The 23,935-nt window shown below is 37.8% G+C and overlaps 4 protein-coding genes, 1 long non-coding RNA gene and 1 other non-coding gene across 21 annotated transcripts; 3 read left to right on the top strand and 3 right to left on the bottom strand.

The window, feature by feature from the left end:
• Window positions 1-3,619: 3,619 nt before the first annotated feature.
• LOC112182858 (putative glucose-6-phosphate 1-epimerase) lies at window positions 3,620-8,028 on the top strand. Of its 4 annotated transcripts, XM_024321442.2 has the most exons (10): window positions 3,620-4,094; window positions 4,198-4,299; window positions 4,573-4,743; window positions 4,918-4,992; window positions 5,661-5,717; window positions 5,806-5,969; window positions 6,512-6,646; window positions 6,748-6,850; window positions 7,190-7,289; window positions 7,580-8,028. In XM_024321442.2, the coding sequence occupies exons 3-10, from the start codon at window positions 4,633-4,635 to the stop codon at window positions 7,786-7,788; spliced, it is 954 nt and encodes a 317-aa protein (XP_024177210.1). In that variant the 5' UTR covers window positions 3,620-4,094; window positions 4,198-4,299; window positions 4,573-4,632; the 3' UTR covers window positions 7,789-8,028. The 4 variants fall into 4 exon arrangements, with proteins under 4 accessions (XP_024177210.1, XP_024177194.1, XP_024177202.1 ...); XM_024321426.2 differs by having other exon boundaries at window positions 3,620-4,299; XM_024321434.2 differs by lacking the exon at window positions 4,198-4,299 and having other exon boundaries at window positions 3,621-4,094.
• A 196-nt stretch (window positions 8,029-8,224) lies between these two features.
• On the bottom strand, window positions 8,225-8,296 carry TRNAM-CAU. The gene has a single exon. It is a non-coding gene; the product is annotated as a tRNA-Met (tRNA).
• Window positions 8,297-8,839: 543 nt separating this feature from the next.
• Window positions 8,840-11,842, top strand: LOC112181882 (protein DETOXIFICATION 35). Its single transcript, XM_024320279.2, has 7 exons — window positions 8,840-9,498; window positions 10,048-10,673; window positions 10,767-10,823; window positions 10,892-11,130; window positions 11,247-11,365; window positions 11,497-11,583; window positions 11,670-11,842. The coding sequence occupies exons 1-7, from the start codon at window positions 9,037-9,039 to the stop codon at window positions 11,733-11,735; spliced, it is 1,656 nt and encodes a 551-aa protein (XP_024176047.1). The 5' UTR covers window positions 8,840-9,036; the 3' UTR covers window positions 11,736-11,842.
• A 732-nt stretch (window positions 11,843-12,574) lies between these two features.
• Window positions 12,575-13,990, top strand: LOC112181885 (coumaroyl-CoA:anthocyanidin 3-O-glucoside-6''-O-coumaroyltransferase 1). Its single transcript, XM_024320288.2, has one exon. It carries the CDS (start codon window positions 12,575-12,577, stop codon window positions 13,988-13,990), a length of 1,416 nt encoding a protein of 471 aa, XP_024176056.1.
• Window positions 13,991-14,109: 119 nt separating this feature from the next.
• On the bottom strand, window positions 14,110-17,668 carry LOC112181886. 7 transcript variants are annotated; one of them, XR_005808738.1, is made up of 8 exons: window positions 16,842-17,666; window positions 16,091-16,215; window positions 15,923-16,004; window positions 15,706-15,820; window positions 15,347-15,469; window positions 14,950-15,079; window positions 14,564-14,675; window positions 14,110-14,391 (listed from the first exon to the last, which is right to left on the bottom strand). It is a non-coding gene; the product is annotated as an uncharacterized LOC112181886 (long non-coding RNA). The 7 variants fall into 7 exon arrangements; XR_002929173.2 differs by having other exon boundaries at window positions 14,950-15,083; window positions 16,842-17,658; XR_005808735.1 differs by having other exon boundaries at window positions 14,564-15,083; window positions 16,842-17,668.
• Window positions 17,669-17,978: 310 nt separating this feature from the next.
• Window positions 17,979-23,935, bottom strand: LOC112181883 (common plant regulatory factor 1). 7 transcript variants are annotated; one of them, XM_040517067.1, is made up of 15 exons: window positions 23,581-23,932; window positions 22,860-22,946; window positions 22,139-22,288; window positions 21,882-21,944; window positions 21,690-21,785; window positions 21,492-21,572; window positions 21,021-21,056; window positions 20,772-20,932; window positions 20,509-20,551; window positions 20,312-20,381; window positions 19,101-19,345; window positions 18,928-19,005; window positions 18,726-18,851; window positions 18,391-18,632; window positions 17,979-18,302 (listed from the first exon to the last, which is right to left on the bottom strand). In XM_040517067.1, the coding sequence occupies exons 2-14, from the start codon at window positions 22,932-22,934 to the stop codon at window positions 18,402-18,404; spliced, it is 1,455 nt and encodes a 484-aa protein (XP_040373001.1). In that variant the 5' UTR covers window positions 22,935-22,946; window positions 23,581-23,932; the 3' UTR covers window positions 17,979-18,302; window positions 18,391-18,401. The 7 variants fall into 7 exon arrangements, with proteins under 7 accessions (XP_040373001.1, XP_024176051.1, XP_024176050.1 ...); XM_024320283.2 differs by having other exon boundaries at window positions 17,979-18,632; window positions 20,333-20,381; window positions 23,581-23,924; XM_024320282.2 differs by having other exon boundaries at window positions 17,979-18,632; window positions 19,101-19,357; window positions 20,333-20,381; window positions 23,581-23,905.

Raw genomic sequence — 23,935 nt, 5'->3', positions numbered from 1 at the left:
GAGCTTGCTAAGTTTGGAGAAGAAGAGGGTTTGGAGGTTGGAGAGAGTGGAATCGGAGATGAGTTTCTTTTGATGACCGAATAGGAGATGGGTTGGGATTGAGTATTGGGTTGATATGAGGGTAACTGGAGAGGAGGTGGGTGGAGATGGAGGAGTTGCCGGAATTGGAGGAAGCAAGATGGCAAGGACTGGTGGCTGGGATAGTGCCAATCATCGATTCTCTTTGGGTTTGGGTCGGATTTGTGCTGTGGTTCGAGTAGTGGTGGCAGTGTTAAGAATCAGTGGTTGGACGCCATGATTTCCGACAGTGGCAGTGCGTGGGTGAGAGAGAGAGAGAGAGGGTCGTGTAGCCCAGAGAGAGAGGGAGGAGAGAAAAAGAGAAAGAAAGAAAAACCATCGAAGATGAGAGAGGAGGAGGAGAAAAGAAGAAAATTTGTGTGAAATGACAAATTTAGCCCTTTAAGTGGGCCCCTTCGTCAAAGTTAACTTTCAAATTGGACGGAACAGTAAAATTTGGATACGGATGATTGAAATTGAAAGCACAGGGGTGTTACTGATCAAATTGAAACAGCAAAGACTGACATGATGTTACCCCCAAACCTCAGGGTACTAAACTGACAATTTTCCAACTTTTAACATAAGTTGAGGGCCTGAGGTTGAGGTTAACCAGATATGGTTAATATTACCTAATCGCAAAAGTAGTCATAGATCTGGAGAGAGTAAAAGACCTAAACCTAACCATTTCTCTCGTCTGCTGGCCCTTCGTGTCAGTGCTGGCACTTGACCTCGTAGGCACTTTATTGGTGCAGCCGAACAGGTCACCTCGACCCTTTAGGGCGATGTATCATAAATGGGTGTAGAAGCTTTCCCTTGACATGGATCAGACTAAAGGATTCATTGTCCTCCCTCATTTCAGCCATAGCCGAGCCCCAGAGTAGCAAGGATGTCACAAATATTATTTAAACCAGCCAGTTAACAATTTCAAGCTCTATCGAGTGGAAAAACAGCATTATGCCAAGGCCGATTTTGATGGTTTTGTGATCAACAATAACAATTAACTACTGACTTTGTAATTGAATTGACAAATGTAAACATGCCTCTGGAATCATTCTAATGACACTTGGATGATACGGGGATTTCAGGAAGCAAAATGTTCCTCAACAACGCCCAAAGCGACAATAGGAGCGGTGGAGAAAGCTTGAAGCAAATGCGGTGAAAATGAACTGTGATGGGGTTTTTTTGGCTGTTAGTAGACATGGTGGTGTTGAATGTATTGCCTGCAATGGTGATGTTGAATTCCTAGCAGGTTTAGCTTGGCCCTATGCCTTGCTTACTTCACCTTTCCATGCTGACTTGATTGCACTCAAGGAGGGGATCCTATTGGCAAGGACCTTGCGCTATAATTATGTTTGCTTTGAAAGTGATTGTTCTATTTTGGTTCAAGCTCTACAACAGAATACTCCTAATATTTCTACTTTAAATTTGATGCTTGAGGAGATTAAGAACTTGTCAAAAGAGTAGCCTGGTTTTTGTGCTACACATGTTCAGAGAGAAGCAAATCAAGTAGCTCACTTATTTGCCTCTCATGCTTTAGAAAATAGTGATAGCCACACATGGTTTGTAACAGCTCCCGAGATTATAAGAGATGACATTCGAAACGATTGTAATCGTTAACTAACTCAGTGAATTTATCTTTTACAAAAATGAACTATTTCTTTCAGTAGCTCATAATCTACTGAAGGTTTCTTCTAGTTCCTAGCGGCAGCGACTATTTTCTCCGATCCGTCAAGTTCTGAGGGCCTTGTTCTTGCCTAGTTGACATGCCGACTATAGCAGGTTGCAGCGGGCTTAGTCATGATCTCGTCTTCTAGGTGTTGGTTTTTGACAACATGCAAAGCAAAAAATTAGGTGATTTAGGTGATTTTTGCTATGATTTCAAAGACAAATATCTATCGATCGAGGGTAAGGGGCTCCGAACTATCTAGCAATAATCTTCAGGTTGCTAGTGAGTGTTGCCTACGACATGGAAGGCAGGTGCTGCAAAGGCGATGATGGTTCTTACTTAGAGATCAGTGAGGCTTGATCATCACCAAGCAAGCCATCTATGTGGTAATTGAGTTTGGTTGACCTTGTTGTTTGGTCATGAAACATGGGGAGATAGAGTGGTCGTCCCTCAAAACTAATGACGATAACTTCTGTTGTTTTGGTTTTCACGTTTAACTACTGTGATGTTGCTGACTTGGGTGGTGGTGATTGCCCCTCGAATTGATTGTCTCGTCTCAACTTTGGGTTTTTGGGTCCTTTACTGGGGTCTATGTCAGCTTTGGCGTTTGCTTAATTTTTACCCATTTTTTAGTCTATGCTAGAGAGAACTCTTTTAAGAGTCTTTGTAGAACTTTTTCCTATTTTCGTATCACAATTGCGTGCTCACATGGGCTAGTAAGTAATATGGAATGCCTTTGAAGGCGAAGTGTATTTGCTTAGGTATAGATTGCTCTGAGCTCAAATTGTTTAAAAATTGATTTTCTAATATTCTAACTTTTGGTTAGACTGTTAGAGCAATATTAGTACCATGAGTCCTTCGGTTTAAATAAAGAAAACAAAAAAGGCATGAACTATAACCTTTTATATTCTCGTAGGACCATACACGATTAAGCATGATATTGATAATAAGTGGAACCATAACCAAAATTTTTAATTTAGTTTGATTTAAATATTTTCAAGTTGTGTAAGGTGGTTTGGAGGCGGTTTTAGCTACTGTTTGAGGTTGCTCAGAGGCCGGTTTCATTTGCTCTAGGCGGTGATTGGAGCATGATGGGGTGTTGGAAAGGATGCCACCGGAGGACTGATCTGAGGTGGAGGCAGATTGGCGGCTGAGCGTTGAGGCTGCTGCTCCTTTTACTCGGGTTTGGGCTTGGGTCTTCAGACCTGGACTCAACCCTGGGCTAATGGGCTCTATACTATGGGCTAGTAGGTTTATCACTTAGTGGTGAGGGTGAGCCTGGCCTAAGAGGTGGACTTTCTTGGGCTCGAGGTCGATTATGGTCCAAAACCAATCGTTTTCAGATCATGACTTCTAGTGGAGTTTGGTAATTATTTAGAATAAGATTGGCTATCAAGCGGCTTATGGGTAAGGAGTTGTTCATATTTGTTTGCTGGGAAGTAGCTATTCTGTTAGTACCACAATTGCGTTCTTGGTTAATGGGAGACTAGTTTATGATTTTGCCCTAAGAGACACAGAGTAGTTTTTTGTACTATAAGCTCGCTGCTATAGCGAGCTTAAAGCAGACTTTGTAATGAGTTGACACTTACTTGATAGAGTTCGGGATTTGTCGGTTTCCTATCAAGTACATGGTACACTCTAGCTCTTTGCTAACTGCTATTGAATCTAATGCAATCAATACCCTTTCAAAAAAAACAAAAAAACAAAGTATTTCAACTAACTAAGTTTGAGTTTTAGTTCAATTTAATTTTTTAATTATTTTTCGGTTTAGTTCAAGCCGTTCGTTTTTCTCTCTATTTAAAACAAAAATATTAATGGTTGGTGTCCACGTGAAATGGCTCTGAGAGTCATCAATGTGCAATTGAAAAAAAGAACGGTCTCAACTCTCGAAATTCCTCCATGTACTACTACTCGTCGGTATCTCGACGTCCTAGATCTCTGCAAGCCCCATCATATAACACAAGTACAAAGACCGTCAGTCCTTTCCTCCTTATCATCATCACACATGTACATTTCCTAAATTTATGCATCTCTTCTCATGCTTCCACGGTCTTTGCCCCCTCTAGACCTTTCACCTTTCCTTTTATATTTCCTCTCTCCCAGTCTCTCTCTCCTTTTGGGTTCCTTCAAGCATTAACAAGCTTAATAACACTGAATGCTTCCGTTTCTTGAAAACTTGACCACATACTCTGTTTTGGTGCTCTTCCAAGGTCTTCAATGGGGCATTGTTTAGCTTGTGAGTTCGAGTCCTTTGGTTCATTTGAGATGTACTTAGAGATGCTATGCCCCGAAGTTTCTAGCTTTAATGGTCATCTTCGTGGTGGGTTTTATTAGTACTTAAAGACTTCTACGGTAATTAGAGAAATTACAGGTACAGTTCTTGGTGGTAAAATTGAACTATTTCTTTCTTCTTTCCTTTGATGGGTTTTTCTTTTTTGAGAATGTCCTTTGATGGGTTTTTGAAAATGTTACAGTTGAGAACTTGGTTCTATTCTTTTTGATAACTTGGACTAAAGTTCCATTAGGAGTCGAGAAGTGCATGACAATAACAGCTGAGGACTTATTTTGAATTTAAGGTTGGTGTTGGGTTTTTCCTGTTCAGCTGCCAAATTTCAGCTTTTGGGTTTTCTGGTTTTCAAGGCATTTTCAAAATGCATCAGCATTTTGGGTTCATCTAGGAATTGGGGATTTCCAGATCTGAGAGATTAGGAAGCTTATATTGCTTCTGGGTTTTTTTTTCTCTTTTGATTCAAAAGACTGCGGCTTGATCACTTATTTGGTTAATCTCAGATCTCACTGTCTCAGTGTGACTTCTACTCCTTTTGAACCCATTACTGATTTTGTTTTAGGGAGGTTTGAGGTAGTAAAGTTAGAGTCTTGAAGAAGGTAGTTGTGTGTGAGTTTCCAAAATGGGGCATTCATCAGCAGTCTGGGACTGTAAGGCAGCAATTGAGAAAACAAAGGACTTGAATGGGGTCGGACAAGTTGTTCTTCGAAACCCACAAGGGGCTTCAGCGCAGGCGAGAATCTCTTTCTTTTCCCTTTTGAATATTGGTTCTTTTTGAACCATTGAAGACAGATTACAGAATATCCTTAAATTGTTAAAATCCTAGTGGGTTGATTGGTTCTGTACTTCTGTATAATAGGAGTATTTAATTGCCTGGATTTAATAATATTTCTTCGGGATAATATAGGTTAGCTTGCATGGAGGACAGGTCACATCATGGAGGAATGAGCATGGAGAAGAACTCCTATTCACTAGTAGTAAGGTATAAACTATAGATTTTATTCATTTTTTGTTTTTGTTTTTGTTTTTTTTGTTTTGTTTTAAGTTTTGTGGCCGTCATATTTTTGTTTTTTTGTTTTGTGGCTGTCATAAATCAAAAAAAGGAAAATATCTTCTTTGAGCTTGTATCAATATTCCTTTAATAAAAGAATTTGAGTATTTGACATGACTCTACCTCTATGTTTAAGAGTTTTATTGTTATGGACATTGTCGGACAAAACTTTTGCTTCTCTAAAAATGTCTAGTAGCAGCTTTCAGGTGCTATAGACTTTTCCAGGCAAACTTGGATTTTCAGTTTTCCAGTTGGGGTGCACTATGTGTGACTTCATATGACTTGGTTGACTGGTCAAGAACATATAGGTTATGTGGTTGTCTGATCAAGCCTTAAAACCTGGTTGACTTGATTTAAAATCTGTTGTGGAAGTTTCCAATATGGGCTAGTTTTTGCTGGTCCAGATTTTCAATTGCATCTACTGTCTTATGCTAAACCATACCCTGACAAGAGAATTTTATTTTCTGGCCACTGAGACAGTAGCTTTAGAGGGTTATCTTTGGCAGAATGTGATCATAGTTACAATGATAGTTGAAAACATATATTACCTCTTACAGAAATAGATAATAATTCATTTTAATGTGTTTGATTAATCTTAGGCAATCTTCAAGCCTCCAAAAGCAATGCGAGGAGGAATTCCCATTTGTTTCCCACAGGTATGGTTAGTTATTCTCAAATCTTTTTTTTTTTTTTTTTACTCAAAACATCCAATTTTCTGATAATATTTACTTTATGCTTTTGAAGTTTGGGAATTGTGGATCTTTAGAACTACATGGTTTTGCAAGAAACAAGCTCTGGGCAATTGATGATAATCCTCCAGTGCTTCGCCCAAATGATTCCCAAGGAAAATCATTTGTTGATCTACTTCTTAAACCATCTGAAGAGGACCTGAAGTTCTGGCCCCATAGGTATGAGCTTGGATGCTGATTCCTTAATAAAACTGCATGTATGCTCCCTCATTAGAGAATGGGCACTTAACTCATTGTTTCTATTATTGTATTCTTATAGTAACTGTCAATGACAATTTAGCGATATTAGAGGTAAATTGTCATTGTTTCTATTATTGTATTCACCCAATCCTGAAATTATAATACATTGTTAATCATCGGATCATTTGTATTCTGAAGAGATCCTAGTGTCTCTGCTCCCTTAGTAAGATATGCTGAGGACGGCTGGATGGATGGTCTGCTGGGCTGCTTTATTCTTATGTTGTCATCTACATATATATGGGTCCCTATGGTGCATCAGTGCATCAATACATTAATGTAGAGCAACTCTGCATAACTGTAGACCAAATTTATGTAGTAGTAGACTGGTCTACCATTGCATGGAGCCAATCGAAGTATCAATGCATTACTGCACTATAGAATTTCCTCATATACGTATGTATGTTTCAAGTGGTATTCTGCTATAAACCTTCATAATATTTTTAATTTTCCTTTATTTTCAGTTTTGAGTTTCGCCTAAGGGTGTCTCTTGCAATGAATGGAGATCTGACCCTGATATCACGAGTCAGGAATGTGAATGGCAAGATGTTTAGTTTCTCTTTTGCCTACCACACTTACTTTTTGGTTTCTGACATAAGGTATGGAGCACTCTTGGTTGAATTAGCGATTGTTATACCTTTTTAATTGTGCAAGTCCATCCAATTATAGAAATTTAATTTAATGAATATGACTTCCGTAGTGAGGTGAGGATCGAAGGGCTGGAGACATGTGACTACTTAGACAACCTTTGTCACAGAGAACGTTTCACAGAACAAGGAGATGCCTTAACTTTTGAATCAGAGGTGAGTTTTGTTTTGTTTACTTATATGAAATGGTTTTTAGTTATATAGGAAGTAAACCCAAGATTTGGGTTACAGTATAGAGAATGAAAACGTGTGCTGAATATACAGATGTTGAATTCTAAAATTTTTGAGTTACTGAATAACTTATCACTTATTTATACTCCATTCATTGTCTTACACAAAGTACAGTCATTTCTTAACACTGTCTGGCACTAATTAAAAGTGGTAGTGAAGATCAATTAGTATTCCACTCCCTCCAGAACCGCATTATATTTGAAGAAAGAAAAGAAAAGGATTAGATTATATGTGATTGTTTATATACATTTGTTCTCCTGGCAGGTTGATCGACTTTATCTGAGTTCACGCAAAGTAATTGCAGTTCTTGATCATGAAAAAAAACAGACATATGTAATCAGAAAGGAAGGACTACCAGATGTTGGTAAGCTGGCATATTAACCTTCTGATTTTGTTTTGAGTGGGTTAAATTTATGAAAGTGAAGTTTTGATGGTTGTTTTGCCAACTAGTAACAGTTAAATACATTGGCTATTGAGCTTTACTTACATTTTGTTTATTACTATTGTGCAAAAGGGATAACCTTGGGCTAAAAGGAGTTATATATATATCATAATGATTACTAGATGCATAAGTCTGCTTAAATGCACTCCAAGATATATGATGTTTGATAGTATATTTTGCTTTATTAAGCAATTTGATTACCCCATTTTCAGTTGTTTGGAATCCGTGGGAGAAGAAATCAAAATCCATGGTTGATTTTGGTGACGAGGAATATAAGCAGATGCTTTGTGTGGATGCTGCGGCAATTGAGAAACCCATCACCCTGAAGCCAGGAGAGGAATGGACAGGGAGGTTGCAGCTCTCGGTTGTGCCTTCGAGTTTCTGTAGTGAGAACCTGGATCTTGAGAAGGGGGGTTTTTGAAGAATGGTACAGAGCTTCTAGGGTAAAAAGTGCTTTTGTTAATGTTAGCTACTAGGTGAAATTTTAGAAATGTCCTGTTGTAGCTTGCTAGTTCTTTAGATTTAATTAGGATAGGAAACCTTGTAATGAAACACTGCTTCTATCTTTTTAGTTCTTTGTGAAAGAATGGGAGGTCGATAAACAATTACCATGTTACTGTAATAATATCATCCATGGTGTTTGTGTTGATCAGAGCTGAAATTAAACTGTTTATTATGTTGAGTAGTGCTGTTCAGATCATGAATTTTTAGAGCAGGAAATAAAAGTTAGCTAAATTTATTGGAGTTTTACTAAAAATATTGACTCAATACGTAAAAATAAATATAACAGAAGTTATCAAAAAATTATTAATTGAGTAAATGAGAAAGAAAAAAAAAAGAATTCGGAAGCCACTCTTTATCAGAGCCAGGTTTCGATCCTGGGACCTGTGGGTTATGGGCCCACCACGCTTCCGCTGCGCCACTCTGATTGTTGTGAGTATGATGAATCTTATACATATTTAAACGACAGAATAGATATATAACCAATTTGGTCAACACTTTCATATTCGTCTTAAAGAAAGTGAAAACGCTAAGCAGATGTTGCAAATTCTATATGTATGATTTCGTTTTAGGCAAATGGATCAAATTCTATGAACCAAAGCTGCAGTAATGTTTAAAATAGTAATAGGCTACCCTCAAATGAGGCAGATGTTCCAAATAGAGAGCTAATGTCACTCCTAGATTGCATGAGGGAGAATTAGCAACATCAATCACAATTAATATAGGAAAGGAACATGGCATCATCTTCATTCATTAACAATAAGAAAATTTGAAGGAACTGTAATGAAGGGAAAGATAAATGAAGAAATAGCTCACCTTGCTGGCTTGCTTTGAGATGGTTACTTGTCACCAAAACAATCTAGAGATTGCTACTAACAACTACAAGTCTACAACTAAACGTAGTCTTAATTTTGTTGCTCTCCTTCGAAGCAAGACTCGACTAAGTAGGTTCTGAACTTGATGCTGCAATATGCCAGCAAATACTCCTCAGAATCAGAAGTACTAACTATCACGTACACAGAGTTTCAGCCATGAAGAATATTAGTACCTCATATTTGCATTTATTACAGCTCTTTTTATAAGTAGTAAATCAATGAAGATTATTCTTGCTCCTATATAATCCTTATGCTCTTCTGGATCGTCACCTAACCAACAAAGCCAAATTCCAATGAATAATAATTCAGCCCTGAAAATGAGTAACTCATCCCCTTCTGAACTTTCACCTAACCAACAAAGCCAAAACCCAATGAACAATGATGGAGTTTCAGACATTAAGATCAGTAGCCCATCCTCTCCTGGACGTTTACCAGACCAAGAAATAAAAAACCAAATGACTAATGATGCATTTTCAGCCATGGAAACTGCACCAGCTGATGTCCATGCCCCTACTGCAATAACCAGCTCCGGAGGAGATTATGAGCCAATAAGAAGCTTTGAAGATGCCAAGAACATATGCTTTGTGGAGAGCAAAAAGCTTTGGATGATTGCAGGGCCAATTATCTTTAACATGTTGTGCAACTATGGTATTAACTCATTCACAAACATCTTTGCTGGGCATATTGGCAATGTTGAGCTCTCTGCTATTGCAATATCTCTGTCTGTCATTGGAAATTTCTCTTTTGGCTTCCTGGTAAGTAATAGCTTCTACAAGTAATCCACTCATATGTTTCTCTATGCTATTGAAATTTCAGATTATAAGAAAATCTTAGTATAATTTATGACAAGATTTAGTATTTTTAGTTTGTTAAACTTGTCTCAACAAGTCTGTGACTCTTAATGAATAAACTAGATAGTTTTTTGACTTATTAGAAAAAAAAATACTATTTAGTGACACTAGCATATGGTCAATATGGTCACAGACAACTTTTGCAACATATTTTTGCGTGCACTTCCAGGACTATATATCTACCTCTGGCTTAAGGATTTATAACTGTATTAGTGTATTATGACCAATAAAGAAACAGTGAGTTGCGATTCCACGAAATATTGAGAATCCAAGTTAATTCTTCTATTAGTAGGAGTATCTATTTGGTTTCATACGAGCACAGTTGCCTGTTGTTCTATAATTCCATAAATATTGTTGTAGAGTGAACAATTTTATAAATAATTGCATCATATTAAGTACCAAGCCTTATACAGTTATACTGATGAAAAAATTAATGCTATATGAAAATTGCAGCTTGGTATGGCAAGTGCACTTGAAACACTATGTGGTCAGGCATTTGGTGCCGGGCAAGTAGGCATGCTAGGAGTTTACTTGCAACGCTCATGGATAATTCTGATTGTCACTTGCTTCTGTTTACTACCACTGTACATATACTCAGGGCCGGCCTTGAAACTCCTAGGGCAAGAAGACGACGTTGCAGACCTTGCCGGGAAGTTCTCAATCCAAACTATCCCTCAGCTGTTTTCACTTGCCATTAATTTCCCAACACAGAAGTTCTTGCAGGCTCAGAGCAAGGTACGAGTACTAGCATGCATTGGCATTGCAACACTCCTAGTACACATAGGACTCCTAAGTGTCTTCATCAAGGTTTTGGGGTGGGGAACTACCGGTGCAGCTGCAGCCTATAATGTCTCAGCCTGGGGTATGACACTGGCTCAGGTGGTATATGTAGTTGGTTGGTGCAGAGATGGGTGGAAGGGATTGTCATTGTTAGCTTTCAAGGAGTTATGGGCCTTTTTGAAACTCTCTATTGCTTCAGCTGTAATGCTTTGCCTAGAGATTTGGTATTTCATGACCATAATTGTTCTCACTGGACACCTTGAGAATCCTGTTATTGCTGTTGGCTCCCTTTCAATATGGTAAGGTCATATCTAAGCACTTTCTGGGATCCTTAGCCTATTCAGGCTTAATTGCCTACCTAATGAGGCTGTTATTGTGTTTTTGGCTTCCAGCATGAATGTGAATGGATGGGAAGGTGTATTTTTCATTGGGGTCAATGCAGCTATAAGGTAAGGAAATGTTGCTACCAAACCTATTTTGTATATATCATCAACTCTACAACTTACTTCATTTGCAGCGTTCGAGTCTCCAATGAGCTTGGATCAGCACGTCCAAGAGCTGCAAAATACTCTGTCATTGTCACCATAGTTGAGTCTCTCATCATTGGGATTATTTTCGGGGGGATTATCCTGGCTGCTAAGGACCATTTTTCCATCATCTTTACCAGCAGCAAAGAGCTGCAACACGCGGTATCTCGTTTAGCAATCCTTCTTAGTGTGACAATGGTGCTTAATAGTGTCCAGCCGGTTATATCAGGTAAATTTTTTAAGCTAATGTGATTACTCTCTGCTAAGGCGGTAACATAACATGTACAGATCACTCCTAGAAGATCCAGGAATAACAACACATCCTTTTCTTCTTCTTTTTTGCAGGTGTTGCTGTTGGAGGAGGGTGGCAAGCTTTGGTGGCTTACATAAACTTGTTTTGTTATTATGTTGTGGGGCTACCTCTTGGGTTTCTTCTTGGTTATCGAACAGGTTTGAGAGTGGAGGTAAACTATCATTTCTCAATTCTCATTACTCTAGTCTTCACTAACTACTGAAGCAACCTTGCAAACATGAACAAGGAATTAGCTAATATGATCGACTAATACTTATATGACGCCTCAACGTTTGGTTGTAGGGAATTTGGCTTGGTATGATATTTGGGACATTCTTGCAGACACTGATCCTCTCCTGCATTGTTTATAAAACCAACTGGAACAAGGAGGTAAATACATCGATTCTACAGTTCTTAAGATTCCAGAATCCTTGTTTGTGGTCAATTGTAGCAAATGATTGAAATTGAAATTGCAGGTAGAGCAAGCCTCAATAAGAATGGAAAAATGGACTGGAGAAGAACTAGTAGTAATGCATCAGTAGAAAGTATCTGGTTGAGAATCAAATGATGTTGCACTCTTTCTTGTACCAATAAGAAGAACAATTATTCTATTTGCATTTTACAGAATGAAACATTACATTCTTTAACATTGATGGTAGGATGTTAATTGCATGAAGCCTGTCTTGAAAAATTGTCAAATTCTTTGCCAAGCAGAGGAACATACAAAGAGAGCAAATTGGTATAACTCCTCAGCGCAGTAGGGCAGTAATAAAAAGCTATTGAAGTACGTTATAGTTATAACTAATAACCACAAACCGGTGGCAATCAACCCATTGCTTAGCTTGTTGAGGATCCAAGTCAGATTAGCTTGTCGAAACGAGGAATGAGTAGAGAAAAAAACAAATGAACATGGAAAGTTCCTCCAGTAGCCACAATCAAAGATGTTCTGAAGGCAGTTAACTAGTCACCGGCTCGTGACAATCACTGTCAATGGAGGGTTACGGTGCTGGAAATGCATGGATGAGGCAACGTTGGTTCTTGACATATATATGGAGAAGAAGGGCTGAAAGGACCCAACTGGATTTGGGAAAATATTTTGTACTGTAGAAAAACTGTTCATTTAGGGGTACCCTTGAAGATGGCATTGCATCGGTTTTCAAGATATGCAGGGTGATTTGAAACTGTCAACTAAATTTCACCTCAGCTTTAAAGTTGGATAACATTAATATGAAGGTGTTTTTTTTTTCAGCTTTAAAGCTGAAAAAAACAGCAGAGAAACAGTTACAAAACTTACAATCCATTAATATGTTAGTAACAGGTGTTGCATTAGTACTCTTGTGTTTATAGAAAGAAAAATAGATCAAGTTTGATAGTAAGAGAGATGGAGGGTTCTTGCAACCCGGCTAGGGTTGTTGGGCAATGCAAGGTTTCTCCACCACCAGGCTCAGTTCCTACCACCTCTCTCCCTCTCACTTTCTTCGACATTGTTTTCCTCTTCTGCGGTCCGGTTGAATTTGTATACTTTTATGAGTTCCCTCACCCTCTTCACCACATCACCCAAACCATCCTCCCCAAGCTCAGACACTCTCTTTCCCTAACTCTCCAGCACTTCTTTCCCTTGGCCTCAAATCTCATCTGCCCTCCACCACCCTCCAAACCCTTTCTACATTACTCCGAGACTGACCGAACCTCACTCCTATTGACCATTGCCGAGTCCTCAAGCAACTTCAACCGCCTCACATCCCACCGTGTAAACAATGTTGCACAATCCCACTTCCTTGTTCCACCATTGCCACCAGCACGCGTGTTGGAGGATGGCACGCGTGTGGTCACTCCTGTAGCATTGCAACTCACTGTGTTCCCCAACTCCGGGATCTGCATTGGCATTAATTTTCTTCATGCATTGACTGATGGGAGTTCTTTGCATCATTTCATGAAGTCATGGGCATCTGTTTGTTTATCACAAGGAGTCAAGGCTTTGACTAGTACTCCCCCATCCCATAATAGAGGTTTGATTAAAGACCCATGCGGCCTTGAGAACAAGTTCTTAGCTGCATGGAGAAGTTGGACGCCTATCCCATGGGAGCTTCACATGAACCCATTCCATCCCTCCCTAACTGAAAACGTCCGAACCACATTCGTGTTGAGTAGACCAAAAATCGACAGACTTAAACAGTGGGTGTCTAGCTTATTCAGTGCTGTTCATGGTTCTAAGCCACCCCATATGTCATCATTTGTAGTTATATGCGCTTTGACATGGGTTTGTTTAGTCAAAGCAGAGGAGATCAATGATGATGAAATGCAATGCTACTTCAATTACTCGGCTGACAGCCGAAACCGGCTTGAGTATCCATTACCTAGTTCATATTTTGGGAACTGTTTATCAATACGTTCTACTCAAGTGAAGAAGAGTGTGCTAGTTAAGGAAAATGGTCTCATTATGGCAGTGGATGCTATTGGAAAAAATGTGAAAGATTTGGAGAGTGGGGTTTTGAGAGGAGCTAAGGAGTGGACTTCAGATTGGGACGAGGGTACTAATAGTCCTCCAATGCATTTAACCTTGCTTGCTGGCTCACCAAGACTTGATTTTTATAATGACATTGATTTTGGGTGGGGGAGACCCAAAAAGAGTGAGGTTATAAACGTTGATTTTGATTTTCCGAAGTTTATTTACCTCAGTAATAGTAGAGAAGAGGAAGGTGGGTTTGAGATTGTCCTGGCATTAGAAAAGGCAAAAATGAAGTCCTTCACTTCCATCTTTGAACAAGCTTTGAAGCTCCCGGAATCGCATTTATAAAGCAATTACACGACCGTTGTAGGAATTGGATTGAACTTTTTACCATCTATTCAACTCTTTTAGTTATATACTAGAAACTATGCCCGCGCTTTGCTGCGGGAGTTTCTGTTGCCAATGAATTAGAAGTATGCAATGGAAGAAATAAATTATTACATAACATTATATGGTATTCCTGATTTCATAACATTACTGTTGTTTAGGAGAGTAATTGCTTGCGTAAACAACGATAGAGATCAACCTCGCGTGATGCTGCTGGTTTGTTATATGTTTAATTACAACAAAAACAAATGTTTGAAACATTATATCAATAATCAGAGTTTTTTTTTTTATAGATTTCAAAATCTGGTATGTTAACCAGATACATACATGAGCAATTTTTGCTGCAATTAGGTAGACAGGTGCTGCAAATAAAACCAAGATCAACAAAAAATCACAACTTTTAGAATCAGATTAATCAAATTTAAAAGCTGAAAGTTCATCATTGTAAATTAAAAAAAAAAGGGACCCATTTTTTTTGGCTATGAAATGTTCCAATATTTGCAGAACATCTAGCTTAATTGAACAATGAAATACCTGATTCCTTAAAAAAAAAAAGTTTGATTCTTCCGATCATTGTCCCAAATTGGGGGGTATATTGGTATAATGCCACAGAATTGCAATAGAATCATTTGAGCACCTTGACCTCCTAAGAGTTGGAAGTAAAATTGAAAAGCTATGAATGCAATGTACATGTTATATATGCAAGTGGATCATCTGTAAATAATATAATCAATTTCCTAATCACATGTAAATAAAAACTTTCTTTCTATTTTTCAGAAAGTACATGAAACAAAAGAACACGAACAATCTAGCAAGAATTGTGGTGAAAAAAACTTCGATTCTTTTGAACCTTGAAGAGTAAAGGCATTTGCAGCAATGTATTTTTTGCTATTTGTTAAGCAGTAGACAAAGGCTATTACCTGCTATGGGATTTACAAATGTCTTAATTTGAAAGCTGTTGTTTCCATCATTCCTTGCCAATGGTGCAAAATCTTGGCAAACATCCTGAGGTGTATAATTCTGTTTATCGCTCTGACAGGTGCCATATATCTACCTTAATTAAAGATAAAAAATTTTGAGGAACAATTGTGTTAGATTGGATTAGTGCATCTACACATTGAATCTATACTAAGTTTTTCAATAGGGAAATGGAAGACACACTACTATGGACTTCAGTTCAAACGTTTTTTGTACAAATTCAATACACACCCATGATGCAGTTATAATGAAAAATATGAAAAGATGCATAGATTGCTGTAGTAGTTGTTGGAAGTTAATGCTGAGTTTCTTATTGACCTTATGCTAGATAAGACGCACCTGATTTTTCAATTGCGGGACTCAAACTTTAATCTGCAATATGCATAGGTACGCCTCATTTTTGAATTGCTTAAAGTCTTCTTCTTTCTGTTTCAGTCATGACAATTGCACGTGAATGGATTCCTGCAAATGTAAACGATGAAAATAATGAAATTAATTCATCATTTTCTCCCAATATACATATCAAATCAATTGCACAACTAAACCAAACAATGACATAGGAAGGGAAAGACCAAGCTAAAATGGGTGAGGAATTAGTTCAAATTGTTCAGAAATTGAGACCAATTGGAAAAACAAACCACACAGTGCACTTTGATTTGCAGAAATCTACCCAATCAGTTTGCTGATTGATACATTACCTTGTCTGTTTCTGGATCTAGTAGGTTGAGTTCTTTGACTGTCTTTTTTTCTACATCCTCCAGTCCATCAGCTCCTATTATTTGTTTTGTTGGAGCAAGAAATAGTTCAGAAAAACTGCAATGATATAAAACAGGCATGAAGTATTGTAAGATTAAGTTTCAGTTATATACTCGTGTAATCAGATGGGTTCCTATTCTTAAAGTTGAGACTGTGTACCTTTGTTTGTACTCCGCTCTGTCGGGAATGTTTGGATTGATGAAGATGCATGTACTCATGGTTCTATTTAAGACTGGTTTGCCTGTTCAAAAAATGAGTGAAGAGATTAGATTTGAACTGCAAGGGTAGTGGACATATAGAGGTATTTAGATGGAAGATATAGTTTACGTTGGAATTCTTTGACTGTTAAACTTGTGAATACAACTCAAAATGGAGGTGGCAGATGGCTAATGTGTTGGGCTTCAAAGATGCGTGCAGCGTCTTCCTAAAGAGCGATCCTTACATCTTCCTTCCTGCAAATGCATCGAAAACACATCAAGTCACAAAGCTGAGAGAAATAACCCAGGTTGGTGTTGCTATATTAACCCCTCTTTCTCTTCACTCATTATCCAGGGATGTAGTTCAAAGTTTATGTTATACTTGTATATATAAAGTGGTATTGAAGTTTGGTGTTTCTATACTACGGCACAAAAGTCTTATACTGAATCAGATTTATACAAATACTTATTTATAGAATAAATAGACACATATACTTATGATTTGTATTCAGGACCATAATTAATAATAATCCAAGTGTACTGGAAACTAACATATGCCAAATTCAAATCCACTCAAAACTAATGCAGTAGCAATACGAACTGAATATCACTATAATTAATCATACATAGTAATCAAGTTCCATATCTTATTTGAAATGCAGCTGAATTAAATTCCAAAGCAATTTCAAATTAACAGACATATTCGAATGAATGATCATATTCATGAATTATGATTCAACATCGCAACTTTCCAACTTTTTTTTTTTTTTTTTTTTCAGGCTTCATCAACTTGAAGCATTTAACTCAATTACCATAGCTAGGATGCACTTGGAACATTTCCACGACAAAGACAATCACAGTAGTCTGTTCAACAAAATTACCTTTGTCATATTATTCAACCTCAAATCTGAACGCCCTCGATCATCTTTGTGCCATTCACTTTGAACCAATCATAGGCTGCACGCAAATATACCAACCATCTATTGTGCATGCTTTGAATAAGAATGACCCGACTCCATCAACGTCATCACTTTGACACGTCTGCCATTGCAGGACCCAAGCCATTATCAACATGTATTGTACGCACTTGTCCAAATTCTGTAATTCAACACAAATTTCATATTTATGGCAACATGACTTCAGACCAGAAAACCAATTAACCATAGTGATTCAAGTACCCAACAAAGGTCTCGCGAAGAAAAAACAGAGTCTCAACAACATAAAAACAAATATGATTTCAAAACTGAAAACAACAGCTAATCAAATGAGAATGACAGTAAAAAAAAAATTGAAACAACAATATCAAAAAGACAATTTTGTTAAATATCAAAGCTGCTCCATTTCGCTCGAGTACAACCTTCTTTTCTGACATTTCTCCCAAAACCGAGTTTCGGAGCTGTTGGAAAAGAAAAATAAAGATTATCATACAGTATAGAATTCAACCAGGAAGCAATTGAATTGAATTTATTCGATTAAGAAAACAGAAAAATAAGAAAACATGTTTACTGATTTGAATTCAATAAAAGCTCAATAGCCTAATAAACAGAATGATGATAGTTAACTTAAACTGAAATCAAGTAAGCTGAATGATGTGGTAATCAAGTGAACGAAATTAGTATATATTTCGCCTCTGCTGATTTCAATTTATAGTCTGCAAGAGTTGATGTCGGTGTAGATATGTCGGTGCAGAGAGATGCTTCCAGAAAGGGAAAATGGCAGAACTGAAAATTGAGGTAGAGTTCAGATCGATCTAGAACTTGATAAAGAAGACAAAGACCCAGATAGAATCTGGAAACACGGTTTAATTGTAATTCTGTTAAAAAAATAAGGGCAAAATAGTCATTTACTTCGGGCTCGAATGAACAGTAGCCACGTGAATGAACAGTCCACGCCCTTTAGATTATAGATAATTCCTCATATGTTCCCTGCAGTGACTTTGTTTTTCACCAGATGGTGGTAAAACTAGAAAGATTTCTACTTGTGTTACTTAGCTACAGAACGACCCATGCTATAGTTTAATTCCCGAAAACTATATGTTAGCAACACAAGAGCCAAAGTAACTAACCAAATACAACAGATTCCAGAGTCACCACATCAGTATAGAAGGGTCTAGAGTTTACACAAACACCCAGACACTCATACAATAAGGGTTTTTCTACTCTTAACAAGTCTTTAGCACTCTTCAATGTACATCACATTCAGCGGCCATCCCGGCACCTCTGAATTGTATATTGTCCTGTTTAGAAATACACGCCATTAGGCATCAGTCATGACTCATGAGATTACTAACAACAAAGTAACAATTAGAGCCTTGGCTTCCGGCTTGCACCCTGATACCAATCCTGTTCAGCTGACACACACTGTTAGCAGTAATTTTGGGCTTTTAATATGCCAAAACTACATAGAAGATCAAGAGGACTGCACAACTACCGGTCCATTAACTAGCTAGCAACAATGGCATCGGTCCTTGGACTCGCATCAAGGAGCTGATGCAGCTTCGCCCCAGCGTTTTTCTCATACATGCTACCCTCTTCCTCAACATCTCTAGCTAATGCACCGGAGTTATTGACTCTTGACAGCAGGTTTTCTGTACTAATAGCTTCGACCCTGTTATCATCAATTTTCATGATAATCTCTTCCATCCGTCCTACTCGTGCTTTTTTCAGTTTCTCCTGATGTAGCAACAGCAATTAGATTAGCACAAGACATGAAAATTTCAACAATATGCCAAGGAAAAAGCTAGTCCAGTATAACTTGTGAATTACCATTAGTGAAGCATTTTCAACCCTCAGTCTATCAGAACTTTCTGTCAATCGATTTATTTCAGACTTAAGAGACACATTATCAGCATTTAAGGCCTCTACTTTTCGTGCAAGTTCATCAGTCTCAGCCTGGACAGAAGAATTTAAAGCATTAGCTTCATATCTAAACTAGTGAACATTTCTACAACGCCCACAACTTTCATACCTGCTTCCTCAACCTGGATCTTCTAGCAGATTCCCGATTAGATTGTTTCCTCCTCTCCCGTTTGAGCTCCCTTTCATTCTGTTACATGATTACATTCCATGAAGCAAATTGCTGACAAAATAATTAAGAAACAAAGGCCCAACTAAAAACCACATACATATGTTTGACCATACCTGTAACCAGGTCTCTGGAGGCAAAACTGCACTGGGTTGTTCAACACTAGTAGCGCTAGTCAAGTTCAAGTTGGATGAATTCTTGAGCTCCAACACATTGGTCACGCCAGGAGAAACTGCTGGTCTGACCAATTTTCCTGGGACACCAACAGTAGCAATAGTTGTACCCAATGCCTTATAAGAAGCCGGGTTTACATCCTTTGCAGAAGCCAGACTGGCCTGCATTTCCGGTTTCTGATCTCCAGCTATTGCCTCAACTATTGAGCAACATACACATAGAAACGAGAGTTTAGTCAAACAACTCAAGTTTATGGAAAGTACTTAAAGGCTTCAAACCAGAAGATCCTCAACACAAGTCCCTACAGCTTTAATTTCACTTGCTGGACTCTTTAATGGTGAAGAATGTGCATTGGGATGTTCGATTATAGAACAATAGTTGGCTCATGTCATACGAGTTTAAGGTCTTGTAAATGATGGTAAAACAACAAAATTACCAATTTCATTCAAACACATGGAATACAATTTTCTAGGGAAATTGTTAAGAGAATAACATTAGCAGTGATAGGTGAAGGTATCAACCAACCAACAGGACTGAACATATTTGTAAGTTTTCTGACCACTGAACATATATATTTGTCAGTTTTCTGACCATTTAAGCCTGAAGACAAATAATAAACTACAAGAGGATGCCTTAGATCTTTTCATAGTAGAAAGTTTGAACTTAAAACAGTTTGTTATTCCCAAATCAACCTGTTTTGAGCAACTCAAAGGTTTGTCTCTTAACCATTGTCTACCTTGCAGAATGTAGGAGGGTTGACAGAAAATAGCCTCAAATATGCAACATACATATATAAACGTTACTTGTAGATAGAAAATTCAACAATGACAACTATAATTGTTTTTTGTCCAAATGTGGCAGACTTTGAACAGTTTGTCATTTCCAATTTACATGTTCTGAGAAGCTCAACGGTTGTGTTTTTAGACGTTGAGAAACTAGCAATATATGTAAGAGGTAAAACATTTAGGTCTCTAATTCTAGCAAGATTTATTGAATTTGACCAACAAGTGGTGTGTGTGGGAACCATCTATACATTGGCCAAAGCCAAGTATACAGTGGAATGAGAAATAGCTGTTAAAATCAAAAGTGACAGCGGCCAACACAAAGTAGAAGAGTGATTGCAGCCCAGATATACAGTTCAGCAAAATCTAACACTTGGTGAAAATAGTCATACCAGTGGTGGGTGTTCCCTCACGAGTTCTTTTTCTTCTGGTTTGATTTGCCTGCACATAAAATTTGAAGATATTGCAATTTAGCTTCAATATTATTAATCATCCTTATATATATGTACAAAGATTCACTATTATTCAAATCATCATGGCCAAAAAATAATCGTGATGAAGTACTCACCCCAGAAGTATTCCCATCACTACTAGAACCTTCAGTTGCGGAACTGTTGAAGTGGTCATGGAATTCCAAAAATTAGCCGACAGACAGAATACTACTAGACAGAACCCACTATAGTGGGCGATTATGGGGAGATATACAAGCAAAAGGCGAATTATAGTCAAACAGAGACTACCAGATTGATTGACTAGGAGTTTAGGAGGTATAGCCCATCTAAAAGAAGTCAGGGAAAAGGAGAAAGAAAGAGGAAAACTTCATTTACAAACCTCTTGGAGAGAGACTGATCAGCTCCACCTTCAGCATTCTCAGCATTACCATTGCCTATTGACATTTCAAGTGCATCAAATCCTTTTGGCTTTTTCACTAACCCTCGATCATTATTACCAGATGACTTTGTAGGTGTTTCCATACTTGAAGGATTTGCAGCCTGCATTATTGCATCATAATAAACTCACATTATATGATGGGATGAGCATACAACTAGAATAATGTTGAAACCATGAGCTGGAACTTACAGCAGGTGATAGTGGAACCCCTTGACCATTTGAACTCTATAACAGCCAAAACCAGTATGTCAGAAAAATTTGAGTTTTGTAACTGTCTGAGTTCATCACAGGGGACAAAAAATTGCAGTGGAGGGGGTAGGAAGATACAGAGTGAAAAATAAGGACGGATATGAATAATTGATTAAGACTATAGTTGGGCATAAGAAATAAGAAAGCTGATTTGTTCCACTTGCTAAGCATAGGGTAATGATCACAGACGGTCAGCCAGTACATGTAAAATTACATTTACATTAACACCACTAAAAGAGGGTGATGCAAATATACACTTGACTCTAGTTTCAAAGTTTATTAGCCTATCAACTCAAACTGACGACACTCGCACTCCGGAATATCAAATTATTAACCTCCATGGCAAAGAAATCAGTATTGCTGATTTAAATGATAGGATCTTCACAGAATATTATAAGAATTTGAACTTACAAGAGGAACTGCTGGATGTGCATAGACACTTCCATGAGAGTATATTGCTGCATAAGGTGCCCCATAGGGTGACATCATAGTCTGAAAGAATTAATAGTTCAACAAGTTATCAGACAGTATACTAAAACTATTCCAGAATGCATGAGTAAATTGCAAATAATTTGGATGCTTTTAACTGTATCAAGCACGAGGCAATACCTGTGGTGGGCCCCACATATATGGATGGGGAGCATGGCCAGAAGCAGCTGGTGCGTTGTAATATGGGGGCATAGGAAGTCTGGGACCATAATATGCCTGAAAGTACAGATATTAACATGAATCAGATTATGTGAAAAGCAACAATGTAAATCCACTAAAATTTGAGAAAAACCAGAAAAACATATTGGTAACCTGCATGGCTGCCCAATCAGGATAAACATGAATATTCGTCTGATTGGTATGGTTTTTGGGATCCTGCCAATGCAAAAGATCATGGAACATTTAGACACAAACTCCTATAGTGAATCACCAAGAATGACAAAACCGACATATCTACAGACTTTTGGCAGCGGTACTTCTCAAAGTATCAAGAAATTAATATGAAAAATATAGTTGTTCATGTAACATCAGACATCCAAAAAAAAAAAAAAACAATAAATTGAGCTTACCGCAGTCAGAGGTGGAGATGATTTTTCAGTCTTCACAGATTTCACTTCATCATTGTTACCCATGAGTAAACAGTACACACTAATGTTTTGAGCTTCCTTGATTACAGAATCAGTCCTTTGTTCTGTAACATTGGCTATCCAAACTCCAGTCTGCATCAACAGTAGTCTTGTCAGGCGGTAAATGACAACAAGAAACGTTGCGAGGCTGATAAAGAACAGAACAAAAAAAGAGGAAGAGATTATCCGTCCAACCACTGATATTATACATCACAAAGTCGTTCCCAACAGATAACGTAGAGCCAACAGTAACAGGTTACCAATAACTGTGGTAGATGTTCGAAACAAAGAATGATGTAAATCAGTTGATAGAGAACCAGTCTATAAAAAGAGTTGAGCATCTGCTGCTTTGACAAAATATATTAGTAAATAATTAGCATATGCATCTGTTTTAACTTTTTAATTCTCATGTAAAAGCATTGGGGACACTTAATACAGGAGCAGGAACTAAGATCCTCTTTCCAAAAAGATTAAAACTTTACCGAGATTTGAAACAACACAAGTACCGGGAACAATTGAAATGGTAAAATCCTACCCAGATTTATTTTTCTTTTGGTAGAACTATGAGATTAATTGAGGTGCGCTCTACAATTTCACAGTTGAATGTTAATCAATTTCTTCTTGAAAATAAATCATAATTAAGGAAAAGAACAGTTTAACCTACAACTACATCAATAGCTTTCTTTCTCTTGATATTCTTCGGGTATGAATGATACATATGTTCACAGATCTCTTTCATCACCAACCAAACCTTCAAAAATCAAAGGGGATCTAGTTAAACTAAAAAGTCTGAAATTAAAAGGGTAAGAACGTATTTCCACAAACACACGTGATCAGAAGATAATGATGGGATGATTGGATGGATTCACCAAATCTATTCCAAGTTTCCAACTCATAATTCTACAGATCTCTAAATCACACAAGTACCCCTAAACCAACCTCAACCCATATTTTTCCAACTAAATAGCTATAAATTCTCCTCTAATTGGTTTTGATTACCTCTAATCTTACAATAATTACTTTCTTTGAAAAAAATTTAAAAAAAAAAAAAAATCTTCTTTCTTTAATTGAGTTGCAGAACTAGACCAATTAAATTGACACAAGCAATTCAATCAATCAAATCTTACATTTAATTATAAACAAATAAAAAATCATCAAGATCAAGTTCCTTCAACACTAATAAATCTTCCACTCTAATCTGTTTGGTTGCCGAGAGAAACCAATAAATTACAAACTTTGAACACTGTAGAGTTTGCTTCAACAGCTCCTGAATTCAATTTCCTTTCCCCCCCCCCTTCCCCTTACATTTTTCTCAGAAGCCAAACAGAGCCTAAGGAGGTATAATTCGAAAAGAAAAACGAGTAGGAGCTTCAAATTCAACGTACCTTGAACTCGAACAATCCAAATCTCCCTCACGTTCCAAATTCCGAAACCAAAATCAAAACTAACTGACCAAATCCGATTCGAATTAGCTGCGAACAAACACGTCTTCAATGGCCGCAAACCGGAGCTTCACACTTGTACATTATCCGTCGGTGAAAAAGAAACCAGAGAAGAAGAAGAGGAGAGAGAGAGAGAGAGAGAGAGAGAGAGGTGAGGATGGTGGAGGAGGAGGAGAAGAGGAAGGAGAAGGAGGAAGAAGAAGAGCGCCAAGGCAAACGTCCACGTCACCAAACACGTGTCGTAGAATGAGGAGGTTGTACACGGCACACCGTATAAAATACGTGAGGGGAGAGAAAA

The sequence above is a fragment of the Rosa chinensis genome, chromosome 1 (genome assembly GCF_002994745.2).
Source record: "Rosa chinensis cultivar Old Blush chromosome 1, RchiOBHm-V2, whole genome shotgun sequence".
Classification (NCBI taxonomy): domain Eukaryota; kingdom Viridiplantae; phylum Streptophyta; class Magnoliopsida; order Rosales; family Rosaceae; genus Rosa; species Rosa chinensis.
The sequence above is the reverse complement of the archived record's forward strand: the minus strand, read 5'-3'. Positions and strand labels throughout refer to the sequence as shown.